Source organism: Coffea eugenioides, chromosome 11 (genome assembly GCF_003713205.1).
Source record: "Coffea eugenioides isolate CCC68of chromosome 11, Ceug_1.0, whole genome shotgun sequence".
Lineage (NCBI taxonomy): Eukaryota > Viridiplantae > Streptophyta > Magnoliopsida > Gentianales > Rubiaceae > Coffea > Coffea eugenioides.
Genome location: NC_040045.1, coordinates 27,612,590 through 27,625,458, shown reverse-complemented (window position 1 = coordinate 27,625,458; position 12,869 = coordinate 27,612,590). Strand labels below are relative to the sequence as shown.

Below are 12,869 nucleotides of genomic sequence, written 5' to 3'. Positions count from 1 at the left end.
CTATGTCAAATAAATGTAAACGATGAACATATAATTGATGCAAAAGTTCTGGATATATAGTCTTCAAACAACATACCCATTTGTAAACACTTTCTTGTGTTCTATCTACGATGGCAACATCATCAACTTCATAGTAAAAGCTACCTTCATTCTTGAGAAAACTTCTTATCTGCAGCAAGCAAAATGTTGGTGAAACAGCAGGCTAACATTTATGACAGGTCGTCAGCCTGTGCAATAATAATAATAAATATAGAACCTAGATACCACTAAAAGCAGTCAATAATCAATCCTAGGTACTGGAGCAGGGACTCTAGGTGTGCAATGAGTTACTTGATTCACCCTGTTCCCGAAGAGTTTGCTTAACTCGATATACCAGAATTAATTAATAGACAAAAATTACTAAATAGTAGACAGTGGCAAGTAGGGTCGTCTCCTCAGGGACTGGGGATATCTGTCTCTTTTTAAAGTCCAATTGATAAGGGGGGATTTCACCGGAATGAAACTAAAAATAATTAAACAATTTAATTAAAAATAAATAAATCACTAGCACAAGTAAAACAGGAATTAAATCAAGAATAAATAAATTCTAGCCAAGGATACAACTACTCAGGCACAGTCCAATCATCCGATCATTGATGCAAGAGAGGTTCACTTAATGTATTAATAGGCTAGTTATAGTCTGACGACCAATTTTTCCTTAAATTATAGATGACCAAGGTACGACCATTAATCACCTCTAACCAGAAAAGTACTCCTAGGTACGACCGTAGGAATTAATTTTCCAATTGCATTAATAACTAGAAAAACCTAGCCCTAACCAATAACACGCTACGAGGGTTATTTAAATTAGATTGCACGTTCCCCTAATGTGTAAACACACCAGTTGCCACTAACATTAATCAATCAAACAATTACGGATTTAATTGACTAAATTGGCACGAGATTAATAAATCACATTGAACATCGGGCCCTTGACATCCAATTAATAAAATAATCCCATGAAAATTCAAGCAGATAACGTGCAAATATTAATAAATAGAGGAACACGTGAAAACTAATTAGATCTCACAGATTTTCGGGACTGCGCCGTCAAGTTGACCCTTGACTAGATGGAAGATTTAACCACGCCGCATAATTAAATCACCACACGAATTAATGGATTGCAAAGGCATAGCGTTTTCTATTAAGAAGTAAGGAATAAAAGGTGTTTTTCCCGTTGGGGAATTTTGTCGAACACCTGGCGTGTGTCAGAGGCCAGTCAAAAGAAGGAAAAACTAAACTAAAGACTAGGCTAAGAAACTAAAACTAAAAGCTGGCCGTCCGTCTTCGTACGTTAGCTCCCTATTTAAAGCCAAAGGAAAGATATCCAGTGGTCCCCACCAATTGGCCACAAGCTGCCCCATTTCTTCTTAGTTTCCTTAGGCTTTGTACGTTGCTTTTCCTTTAAGAACCAAAGGACCAAAGCCCTTTTCCTTTCCTCCGTGGCCCCCACCGAAGTCAAAGGCCCAAGCCTTCAAGTTCTCTCTGCCAAAGTCTCCGGTTGTAATCCTCTTGGTCAACAAGAATAAAGGGATGGGAGTCCAGTTCTTTTCAGCACTGTGGCCCTGGCCTGTGACTCGCTTGAAGACTCAATTTTCTCCAGAAAATCCCTCATGTTTGGTAGTTTTCCGTTCTATCCCTGAAATAAAGGCCACAAACCAAATATAAGTAGATATCTGCAATTAACACAATATTTATCAGGGATGAAAGGGGAAATTAATAATAAAATTACTAACAAATTATACCCTATCAATTCCCCCCACACCTAAACCATGCTTGCCCTCAAGCATAAGAAAAGTGGACAGACCCCAAAAAGTTGACAGTGGTCATCACTCTAATCTACCACATTACCAAGAGATTCAAGAGAAAATCATATATCGGGCACTAGTAGTTAAAATCCGAGAAACATCCCCCCAGTTAGCCTCTACCGCAAACTCCTTCAATTTCCAAATTAACTAGTCTAAGGAAAAGGAATGACACACAGCATTTATCAGCTAATGGTCCAAATATTCACACAAGTCCCCATATGGAGTCCATAAACCAGCAAGCTTCCCTATTATGTATTCTCTCTTTTTTTTCCTTTTTTTTTGTCTTTTTTTTTTTTTAAAGCACCAAATAATATTTGACACACGAAGACTTAGTCTCTAGCCGCCGGAGCCTTTTGACGCGAACTCCAACATTTTTAGATGAAGGAGCCCGGTTACTCAGCTCCTACCGCTATGCAACCACGTACTCATATTAAGTACCACCTTTTGACGCGAGAATCGACACTTTTAGGTACAGATTCCCGGTTACTCGGTAGTAGCCAATAGAGGAGTACAGTCAAGCTTATTCACAGCTAATCAAAGCAGAAACGCAAAATAACAGCGCTAACAACTAAACATAGGGGCAGCTCGCCTCATTATTGCCAAACATGGAGAACTGGAGTCAATATTGGACCAGTTCACATTAAAATGCCAACAGTCATTCCCAATGCCTAGAAAAGTTAACACGGAAATCAAAAGAACCAAGCAGTCCGATATTCACCAAGGAGACATCTCGAATCCAACCACACTAACCCGATACATTATACTTAAAAAGAACTTGGCAAAAGTAGAACTAGAGTCAATAAACCAAATAATTTTTTTGTTTTGTTTTTTTTTTTTTTTTGTGGTAGGGCAGTCATCATAAGGCATTAATGAAACCAAGAATTAAAACTAGAATTAATAGTCACAAAGAAAGAAAAATAAACAACTAGAATTAAAACTAAGAACTAATAAAACTAGAAACTATTAAAAACTAAAAACTACTAAAAACTAAGAACTAAAACTGAAAACTAAAAATTACTAAGAACTAAAAACTACTAAAAACGGAAAACACTAGCACCACTGTAGACCCATTCCCCCCACACCTATAGGACACATTGTCCTCAATGTGACAAATAATAACCAAAAGTGAAGCAAAAGAGAGAGGGGAATCAGCCAAACTTCCCTGAAATCGGGTCATAGCGGAGGGCGAGGTGGAAACGGAGGTGCAAAGCCTGTATGCATCAGAAACTGCGCCAAATTCTGTGCTATGCCGGCGATATTGGCGTCAACGTTGACCATCCGAGCCTGCATAGTCTGAACCTGCTCCCGGAGCTGCTGCCATTCAGTAGTCCCATGCGGCGGAGGTGGCGCAGAAGAAGATGGCCCAGCTGTGTCCTCTGCTGATCCAAGAAAGGAGGAGGGCCCTGCCCGGGACGAATGATGCGCACCCGGAGCTCTAGGTGGTCCAGGAGGCATGAACTGGTAGGAACCATCAGGCAGGCGCTCGATGACTCCCATCCTCTCCAAGCAGTCTACGTCCAAGAGCTCCATCTCGCACGCCAAATGTAGGTCGTGGTCCTCCAGGTCAAGAACCCCCAACTGTATCGCCAAGTGGGTGATATAGGACCCAAGGATAAGGGGCTTGTTCTTTTTGGCCAAGACGGTCTTGAACTGCGCGGCCAACCAACACCCCAAGTTAACTTTGATATTGTTCTTCATACTCCATAGGAAGAAGAACTCAGGGCGAGAGAGTATGCCAGAGCTGTCCTTGCGCCCCGAGTAGCTGTAGGCTAAGAACCGCTGGACATAGCGGGCACTAGGGTCCTTAAGAAAGGAGCTCCTAGACCGGGAAGGATCGTAGCGCTGTTGATCGACGGACATGTCCTCCCATACATCATGGTAGTGGGAGAGGAACGGCTCTATGTAGTCACAGGTAGGGGTGAGCAATTACGGTAAATACCGATTTACCGACCGAAATCGATTTCAATTTGGTAAATCGAATTCGGTAATTCGGTCGGTAAATCGGGGATATACTACTAGTTAAAATCGAATTAGGTACGAAAACGGTTTTATAGTTTTTGAATTCGGATATACCGAATTCGAATTAATTTCGGTAAAACGGTAATAATATACCGTTTTCAATTTCGAAATTCCCGAAATAAGTTACATAGGAAATAGTTCATTATGTCCGATATTCATATTGGTCCAATTTCAGATTTTCAGACGTGGTGCCCTAATTCTAAAGCCTAAACTCGCTACTTTTCTCCAGTCCTCTTCCGCTCTTCGTCCCCTCTTCCTCTCGCTCCTCTGCACTGCCGCGGCCGGCGGCGCAGTCCCATCTTCCTCAGTTCCCCTCTTTCTCTCGTTTCTTCTCCTCTCCAGCTCTCCTCATTCTGCTCAGTCCTCTCCTCAGTCAGTCCTCTGTCCTTTCCTCTCCTCAACTACAGAAAGCTCAAAGCTCACCCCTAGACTCTTTCTCCGTTTCCCATTCTGACCGAGGTTTCACCATTGCTGACCGAGCATCCACTATCACCAGGAGCTCTAGGACCACAGTTCGCTAGTGCTGATTCCAGTGAAGCCTTGGATAAGCCTATCAGGTAAATGGGTTTATGAAAAAGACTCAATAATTGGATTTTCATTTGGTGTTTTTTTTTATTTTGGTATTTGATTCTGGATGTCGTTGTTTAATTTGCTAGTTTTTTTATATGGGCTAATTTAATTTCAGTGGAACTTGTATGATGTTTGATGCTCAATTTCCTTCCTGATTGAATCTTGATAAAAGTTATGAGTTTTTGAATTGGATAAGAGTAGTTTAGGTGGATTGGATTCGAATTGAACTAGAAAATTGGGGATTATTGGAAAGCCCTTTCTCTTTTCTCTGAAATGGAAAGATATGGCATAGTTGCAGATGAAGTCATTTATGGTTTACTTATTAGAATATATGGAAAACTTGGTTTGTACGAGGATTGATAGAGCCGTTATTTGGCACGTTTTGCATTGTCATCTTGTCCTAATTTTGGCCATTCATGGTGCTAAGAAAGGGGATTTCACTCATATTTGACATTTGTGTGAATTGTAGGTGGTTAGCATTAAAATGATATCGCGGGGAAAAATTTCCAGAAGACTTTTCATTTCAGAGCGTGACCACGCCTTGGAAGGTGGACGAAACCGAAAGACGGACCGTGGTCCATGTGGACCAGGCGCATGGGATCAAAACTCAAAGGGGGAAATGGCTTTTGCAGATTGATTTGCACCAGACGTTTCTTGGCTTTTGGACTCCTTGGAATTGCGGCGGCTATAAAGAGAAAAAGGACAAAGCAAGAAAAAACATCAACTTTTTAGGCTTAGCTTTTATTTTCCTTTTTCTACTCCTTGTCAGACACTTTTCTCCGGTTCTCTTTTTCTTTACTGTGGTTTCGCCTGCGGCTAGCGGCTAGTGGCCAGACATTAAAGATTTCTGCGGATTGCATCTGAGCTCTGTACAACGGAGACCTTTCTTCACTTTTTGCTTTTGACTTTTCTAAATTCCGTGGGTTTTCTCTTGTGCTTCTCCAATTCTTCGGAAATCAACTTAATGTATTCAACTAAACCATGCGGGATTGAAACGATGAGGAGCGGCTAATTTCCTCCTCTACCCAAAGGGTGACGCGAGGGCGCGGTCCATAAAACCTGTGAGATCTAATCAAGCTTTCATTATTTCTTCCAATTCGTTATTATTCGTGCGTTTCCTGAATTAATTGTTCATGGGTATTTTATTAATTGAATATCAACGGCCGGGTATTTGATTTAATTTAATAGCCTACTGCCACGTTAATTAAATAGAATCCGTAATTGTTCATTTAATTGACACCCCGTGGCGACCACCATAATTGGCTTTATAATGGGGAAACGCAAGATCTAATTTAAATAAACCCTCTTAGCGTGTTTATTGGTTAGGGTTGGGTTCTTCTAGCTTTAATGCAATTGGGTAATTAAATTCCTACGGTCGTACCTAGGGTTGTTATCTGGTTAGGGAAGCAGTCAATGGTCGTACCTTGACTGTCGAAAAGGTAAGGAAGAACTGGTTGTCAGAGCTTATTGATAACTATAACCAACCTAGTGATAAATGGATGAAATATCTTTGCATCGATGATCATTTAATTGGACCGTGCCTGAGCAGTTGATCCTTTGGGTAGACTTTTATTAATTGCTATTTTTAGTGAATTGTGCTTGTGAGTTGGTTTTGAACTTAGTTCGCTTTATTTTTATTTTACTTTTATTTTATTTATTTCTCTCCCATTGAAAATCCCCCAATTTTGTTCTACTGATTTGGAAAGAAATAATTTCCTACCTGCTCCCTGTGGAATCGACCCTACTTGCTATTGTACGCAAAAATTAGTATTTTTATAGACAAACCCGGTATATCGGATCAAGCAAACTCTTCGGGAACAGGGTGAATCAAGTAACCCATTGCACACCTAGGGTCCCTGCTCCAGTACTTGGATTTGTTCTATAATTATTTAATTGAGGTGGTAATTAGGACTTTTTAGTAATTATTATTGCACAGGTTCGGCACCTGTCAATTTTTGGCGCCGTTGCCGGGGAGTTGGCGTTTGGATTATTTGTTTCTTTTCAAATTCAGTTTTTATTTTATTTTATTTTATTCTTCTTGATACTTTTGCTAGTTTATGCCCCGTTCTTCTCGCACAGGTGAATTGATATACGACGCGGAAGTTGAGAAGGCAGCGCGTAAGCGGAGGCAAGAGACCAAGAGACGAAAACAAGGGCACTTATTTGCTGCAAACGAGTCAGCGGAAGACGAAGTAAGCATGGCCAACAACCAAACATTGAGGGAGCTGGCTACCCCGGAGCTGACTCACCAGCCCTTATGCATCACATTCCCCACTTTGGCTGAGAATACTGCTTTTGAATTGAAGTCGGGGTTGATTCACCTCCTACCTTCTTTCCATGGTCTCTCTGGTGAAGAACCCCACAAGCACGTCAAGGAGTTCGAGGTAGTTTGCTCTAGTATGAAACCTCCTGGGATCACTGAAGAGCAAATTAGACTGAGAGCCTTCCCGTTTTCTCTCAAAGATGCAGCTAAAGATTGGCTGTACTACCTACCAGCAGGTAGTATTACCACATGGGCGCAGCTGAAAAAGAAATTCTTAGAAAAATTCTTCCCTGCATCCCGGGCTGCGAGTTTGAGGAAGGAAATCTGCGGTATTAAACAATATCTCGGGGAGTCCTTGTATGAATACTGGGACAGGTTTAACAAGTTGTGCACTAGATGCCCGCAGCATCAAATTAGTGAACAATTGTTAATCCAATACTTCTACGAAGGGCTCCAATCAACCGATAGAAGTATCATTGACGCTGCAAGTGGGGGAGCACTGGCAAACAAGACACCGAGGGAAGCGTGGGAGCTCATCGAAGCCATGACAGAGAACTCCCAGCAATTTGGTTTCCGTGAGAGCAACCCTCCCCGTAAAGTCAACGAGGTAGAGATTTCATCCCTACAGCAGCAAATGTCAGAATTGACATCGGTTGTTAGGCAATTAGCCATGAGAGACACGCCGCGAGCGAAAGTATGTGGAATCTGCACTAGCATGGACCATTGCACAGACTCGTGCCCCATTTTGCAAGAGGACGGGGCGGAGCAGGTGAACATGGCTGGAGGCGTGCCCGCGCCTCGTAGGCAGTATGATCCATACTCCAACACGTACAATCCGGATTGGAGAGACCATCCCAATTTCAGCTATGGGAACAAGCAACAAAATTCATTTCCGAATCGTCCACCAGGATTTCAGCAACCATGGCAACCGAAATCACAACCATCATCCTCCAACACAGGGAGTTCCTTGGAGGATATTGTCAAGAGTCTGGCTACGACTACCGCCCAGATCCAGCAAGAGACTAGACAGTTCCAGCAGGAGACCAGGTCATTGACCACAAATATGGCTCAACTCCAGCAAGAAACTAGAGCTTTAACCATGAGCACCACTCGGTTTCAACAGGACACCAAAGCAGGCATGAAGGGCATGGAGATTCGAATGAGTCAAATGGCAACTGCCATTACCCGCCTGGAGTCCCACGTCTATGGGAAATTGCCATCACAACCCGAGGCAAATCCCAAGAATGTAAGTGCCATGACATTAAGGAGTGGCAAAGAGGTGGATGGACCTAAAGTGGTAAATTCGAAAAGCAAAAGTGAGGAGGAGATAGAAAAGGAGATTGAAGAGGAAGGGCGCATTCGCGAAGAGCCTAAGGTAACATCTATTCCTTCGATCCCTATTAAATCTAATATAGCTCCTTTTCCTTGCAGGTTGGAAAAGACAAAGAGGGCAGAAAAGGAAAAAGAAATCCTGGATGTGTTCCGCAAAGTTCAAGTAAACATCCCCCTATTGGACGCGATCAAGCAGGTACCCAAGTACGCAAAGTTCTTGAAAGACTTGTGCGTTAACAAAAGAAAGCTAAGGGGTGATGAAAGAGTGATGGTAGGAGAGAATGTATCAGCTGTACTTCAAAGGAAACTCCCACCCAAATGCGGAGATCCAGGTATGTTTGCTATCCCCTGTAAGATTGGTCATTCTAGTATCAAAAATGCCATGATAGATTTAGGAGCTTCTATTAATGTGATGCCTAAGTCAATCTATGATTCCCTAAATTTAGGACCTTTAAAAGAAACGGGGATAATAATTCAATTGGCTGATCGTACATGTGCTTATCCGGATGGGATAGTTGAGGATGTTTTAGTGCAAGTAGATGGATTAATTTTTCCTGCTGATTTTTATGTGCTTTACATGGATGATAGAAGTGCCCCAAATCCATCACCCATTATATTAGGAAGACCATTTTTGAGTACTGCCCAAACTAAAATTGATGTTAGTAAGGGTACTCTCACGATGGAATTTGATGGAGAAATAGTCCACTTTAATATTTTTGATACAATGAAACATCCTGTTAACTCTCATTCTGTGTTTGCTATGTATACCACTAATTCCTCTGTGCAAGAATTTCCTAAGTTTGCTTATAGGGGTAAATCCAAGGTTGCAGCGAACAAGTCCTATAGGATGAAAGCAATTCATGAGGTAAAAATGGAGAGAAAATTTAGGAAAAAAGTTGCACTCAATGGCCATGTGGATCCTGGAGGAGGGCCACCAATTACAAGGAAAATTCAATTACATCCAGACTAAAGAGTGGTGCTATGTCTAGCCAAAGACATTAAAGAAAGGCGCTGCTTGGGAGGCAACCCAAGGCTTCTTTTGTTTTAGTTTTCTTATATTTTTGAAGTTTTTGTTAAGTGTTAGTGTCATTTATTGGGTTGTTATTTTGTGACAGGAAGTTGGCAGCTAGACATGCCCACGCTAGGTCATCACACCTAAGGAATGGAGTTTTGGAATTGACGGTCAGACGACTATAACTTCTAAGGCGTGCCCACGCCTTCCAATCCTTCCGAAAAAGAAACTTCAGTCTTCTCCCTCCTGTTGATGTTGCGTCCGCCGCCACCACACCACCTTGTGCACGCAGCCGTCTCACCTCCTCCGCCTTAGTGTCTCACTTTCTCTCCCCGGTGGTCAGGGAAGTTTCTTCTCTTTTTCCCTAATACTTCATTTGTCTTTTCTACATTGAGGACAATGTAAGTTTTAGGTGTGGGGGGATTAGTGGCTTCCATTATTTCTTTTTTCTTTGTTACTCGAAAAAAAAAAAACAAAAACAAAAAAAAATGAAAAAAAAAATGAAAAACATTGTACTTAGTCGTCTTTTTGGTTATTTTTGCTTGTTAATGCTTGAGCATGTTGCTGTGATAAATAACACAATCAAGATGCGTGGGTATGTGGGTAAATATACTAGCTATACATTTTGTTTCCTTTGGCAGTGTCGTTGAATGTTGGATATACTGGATTAGACCCATTTTTGAAACTTTTGGGAGCTTTTGAGCCTTATATGAGCACATTATTCTTGTTTGCTCTATTTTTGTTTGATTGAGTGGGTATCACACATGGTATTGGCATTCTAGAATTTGCTAGTTTATACATGTCAAGGCCACATTTTTGTTGAATTAGATGCATTTGAAATGATAAGGGCATTTAGGATTTAACCCTCTTTAGCTATCTAAAAAAATCAATCCCTCATCTTATCTCCCAATAGTAAACCAATTTGAGCTTTTGTCCCTCGTTTCTGGTTGTTACCCATATTTGTTAACCCAAGAGCTCTTTAAACTTTCTTGTTTACCCCTGTGTTGTCAAGGGATGCCTGAATTCCATCATTTGTGCGAAAACAAACAAATTTGGGGGGTTGCAAGTGGTTTTAGATTAGGTGCCATATGATGTTAGCCTTGTAGAAAGAATGAGAAATTGGAAGAGGGCCACTGACCAGTGGACTATGGCTTACAGGGCGTGCCCACGCCTTATAGGACTTTCTCTTCAAAAAAAAAAAAAAAAAAAAAAAAAACCTTGAAGAGACCTCGTGACCAGAGGACTATGGGCTACAAGGCGTGCCCACGCCTTGCAAGTAGTTTCCAAAAAATATATATATATATATATATATATATTTTGGGCACTTGTACGGGGTGTACAGCAGATGGAAACTGCCTTATTAGTTAAACTCCGTCGATAAAGCACTGTGGTTACTGGGGAGTTTCGGACATTCTCTTGACACTTTACCCCCTATCCATACCTTCTTAACCTGCCTTTCACCTGAGCCCCATTACAACCCTATTAAAGTCCCTTTGATTTATGTGTTCGATTCACTTTTAAGTGGTGGAGATGTGATAAATGTGCAAGCCTATGGTAATGGCATTCCGTGATGTTGAATTGAGCGTTCCTAGTATTCATATATATTCTTCGAATTACAACATGTCCGGTGTGTTCTACCTTTTGTGATATTGTCAGGGACCCTAGATGCTTGTGTTAGTATAGACAACTGCATAACCTCTGCTCTCTTGGTTGTATTTCTGAGCTCCGAAATGCTTGAGGGCAAGCATTGTTTAGGTGTGGGGGGATTTGATAGAGCCGTTATTTGGCACGTTTTGCATTGTCATCTTGTCCTAGTTTTGGTCATTCATGGTGCTAAGAAAGGGGATTTCACTCATATTTGACATTTGTGTGAATTGTAGGTGGTTAGCATTAAAATGATATCGCGGGGAAAAATTTCCAGAAGACTTTTCATTTCAGAGCGTGACCACGCCTTGGAAGGTGGACGAAACCGAAAGACGGACCGTGGTCCATGTGGACCAGGCGCATGGGATCAAAACTCAAAGGGGGAAATGGCTTTTGCAGATTGATTTGCACCAGACGTTTCTTGGCTTTTGGACTCCTTGGAATTGCGGCGGCTATAAAGAGAAAAAGGACAAAGCAAGAAAAAACATCAACTTTTTAGGCTTAGCTTTTATTTTCCTTTTTCTACTCCTTGTCAGACACTTTTCTCCGGTTCTCTTTTTCTTTACTGTGGTTTCGCCTGCGGCTAGCGGCTAGTGGCCAGACATTAAAGATTTCTGCGGATTGCATCTGAGCTCTGTACAACGGAGACCTTTCTTCACTTTTTGCTTTTGACTTTTCTAAATTCCGTGGGTTTTCTCTTGTGCTTCTCCAATTCTTCGGAAATCAACTTAATGTATTCAACTAAACCACGCGGGATTGAAACGATGAGGAGCGGCTAATTTCCTCCTCTACCCAAAGGGTGACGCGAGGGCGCGGTCCATAAAACCTGTGAGATCTAATCAAGCTTTCATTATTTCTTCCAATTCGTTATTATTCGTGCGTTTCCTGAATTAATTGTTCATGGGTATTTTATTAATTGAATATCAACGGCCGGGTATTTGATTTAATTTAATAGCCTACTGCCACGTTAATTAAATAGAATCCGTAATTGTTCATTTAATTGACACCCCGTGGCGACCACCATAATTGGCTTTATGATGGGGAAACGCAAGATCTAATTTAAATAAACCCTCTTAGCGTGTTTATTGGTTAGGGTTGGGTTCTTCTAACTTTAATGCAATTGGGTAATTAAATTCCTACGGTCGTACCTAGGGTTGTTATCTGGTTAGGGAAGCAGTCAATGGTCGTACCTTGACTGTCGAAAAGGTAAGGAAGAACTGGTTGTCAGAGCTTATTGATAGCTATAACCAACCTAATGATAAATGGAGGAAATATCTTTGCATCGATGATCATTTAATTGGACCGTGCCTGAGCAGTTGATCCTTTGGGTGGAATCTTATTAATTGCTATTTTTAGGGAATTGTGCTTTGTGAGTTGGTTTTGAATTTAGTTCGCTTTATTTTTATTCTACTTTTATTTTATCTATTTCTCTCCCATTGAAAATCCCCCAATTTTGTTCTACTGATTTGGAAAGAAACAATTTCCTACCTGCTCCCTGTGGAATCGACCCTACTTGCCATTGTACGCAAAATTAGTATTTTTATAGACAAATCCGGTATATCGGATCAAGCAAACTCTTCGGGAACATGGTGAATCAAGTAACCCATTGCACACCTAGGGTCCCTGCTCCAGTACTTGGATTTGTTCTATAATTATTTAATTGAGGTGGTAATTAGGACTTTTTAGTAATTATTATTGCACAGGTTCGGCACCTGTCAAGGATGCTCAGAATTTTGTCATCAAGGCTTGCTCTAATTGTCCTCTTACAGTGCCATGTTAAGAAGGAAGATTTAGAGACTAAATTGGTGATTTTTCCTAAGAAGAAATACATTCAGAAAGAGAACAAATATCATATTTCCCCACCACAATCACAGCTTCATCTGCTCCAAACAATGCCCTAGGAACTTCAGTTTCATTCTTCTTCTAGTGCAGCAAACTTGAGCCGGTACTCCCTCTCTTCTTCTTAATCTTTGCATTTACAAATCTGCTTTTGATCCAATTTTCTGATTCATTCATTCTTTTATATCTGTTGTTCTTGATTTTTATAGTTGTTGGGGTTCCTGTTTGTGGTTTTAAATGAAATTTTCTGGGTCTTTTTTTTTTTAAAAATTCTTCTCATTTATTTGAAGTTTCAAGATTTGTGGGAGGTTGATTCTTGACTAATTATATCAAACTTTTGATA

The 12,869-nt window shown here is 41.0% G+C and overlaps 1 protein-coding gene across 1 annotated transcript; it reads left to right on the top strand.

Annotated features, from left to right (window-relative positions):
• Nucleotides 1–4,709: 4,709 nt before the first annotated feature.
• On the top strand, nucleotides 4,710–9,161 carry LOC113752169. Its single transcript, XM_027296299.1, has 3 exons — nucleotides 4,710–4,779; nucleotides 6,516–8,074; nucleotides 9,147–9,161. Exons 1-3 carry the CDS (start codon nucleotides 4,710–4,712, stop codon nucleotides 9,159–9,161), a joined length of 1,644 nt encoding a protein of 547 aa, XP_027152100.1.
• The last annotated feature ends 3,708 nt before the right edge of the window (nucleotides 9,162–12,869 follow it).

Coding starts and splice junctions, on each gene's coding strand:
- LOC113752169 (XM_027296299.1), top strand. CDS start 4,710: ATGGAAAGATATGGCATAGTTGCAGATGAAGTCATTTATGGTTTACTT. Junction 4,780..6,515: donor TAGAATATATGGAAAACTTG/GTTTGTACGAGG, acceptor CTTCTCGCACAG/GTGAATTGATATACGACGCG.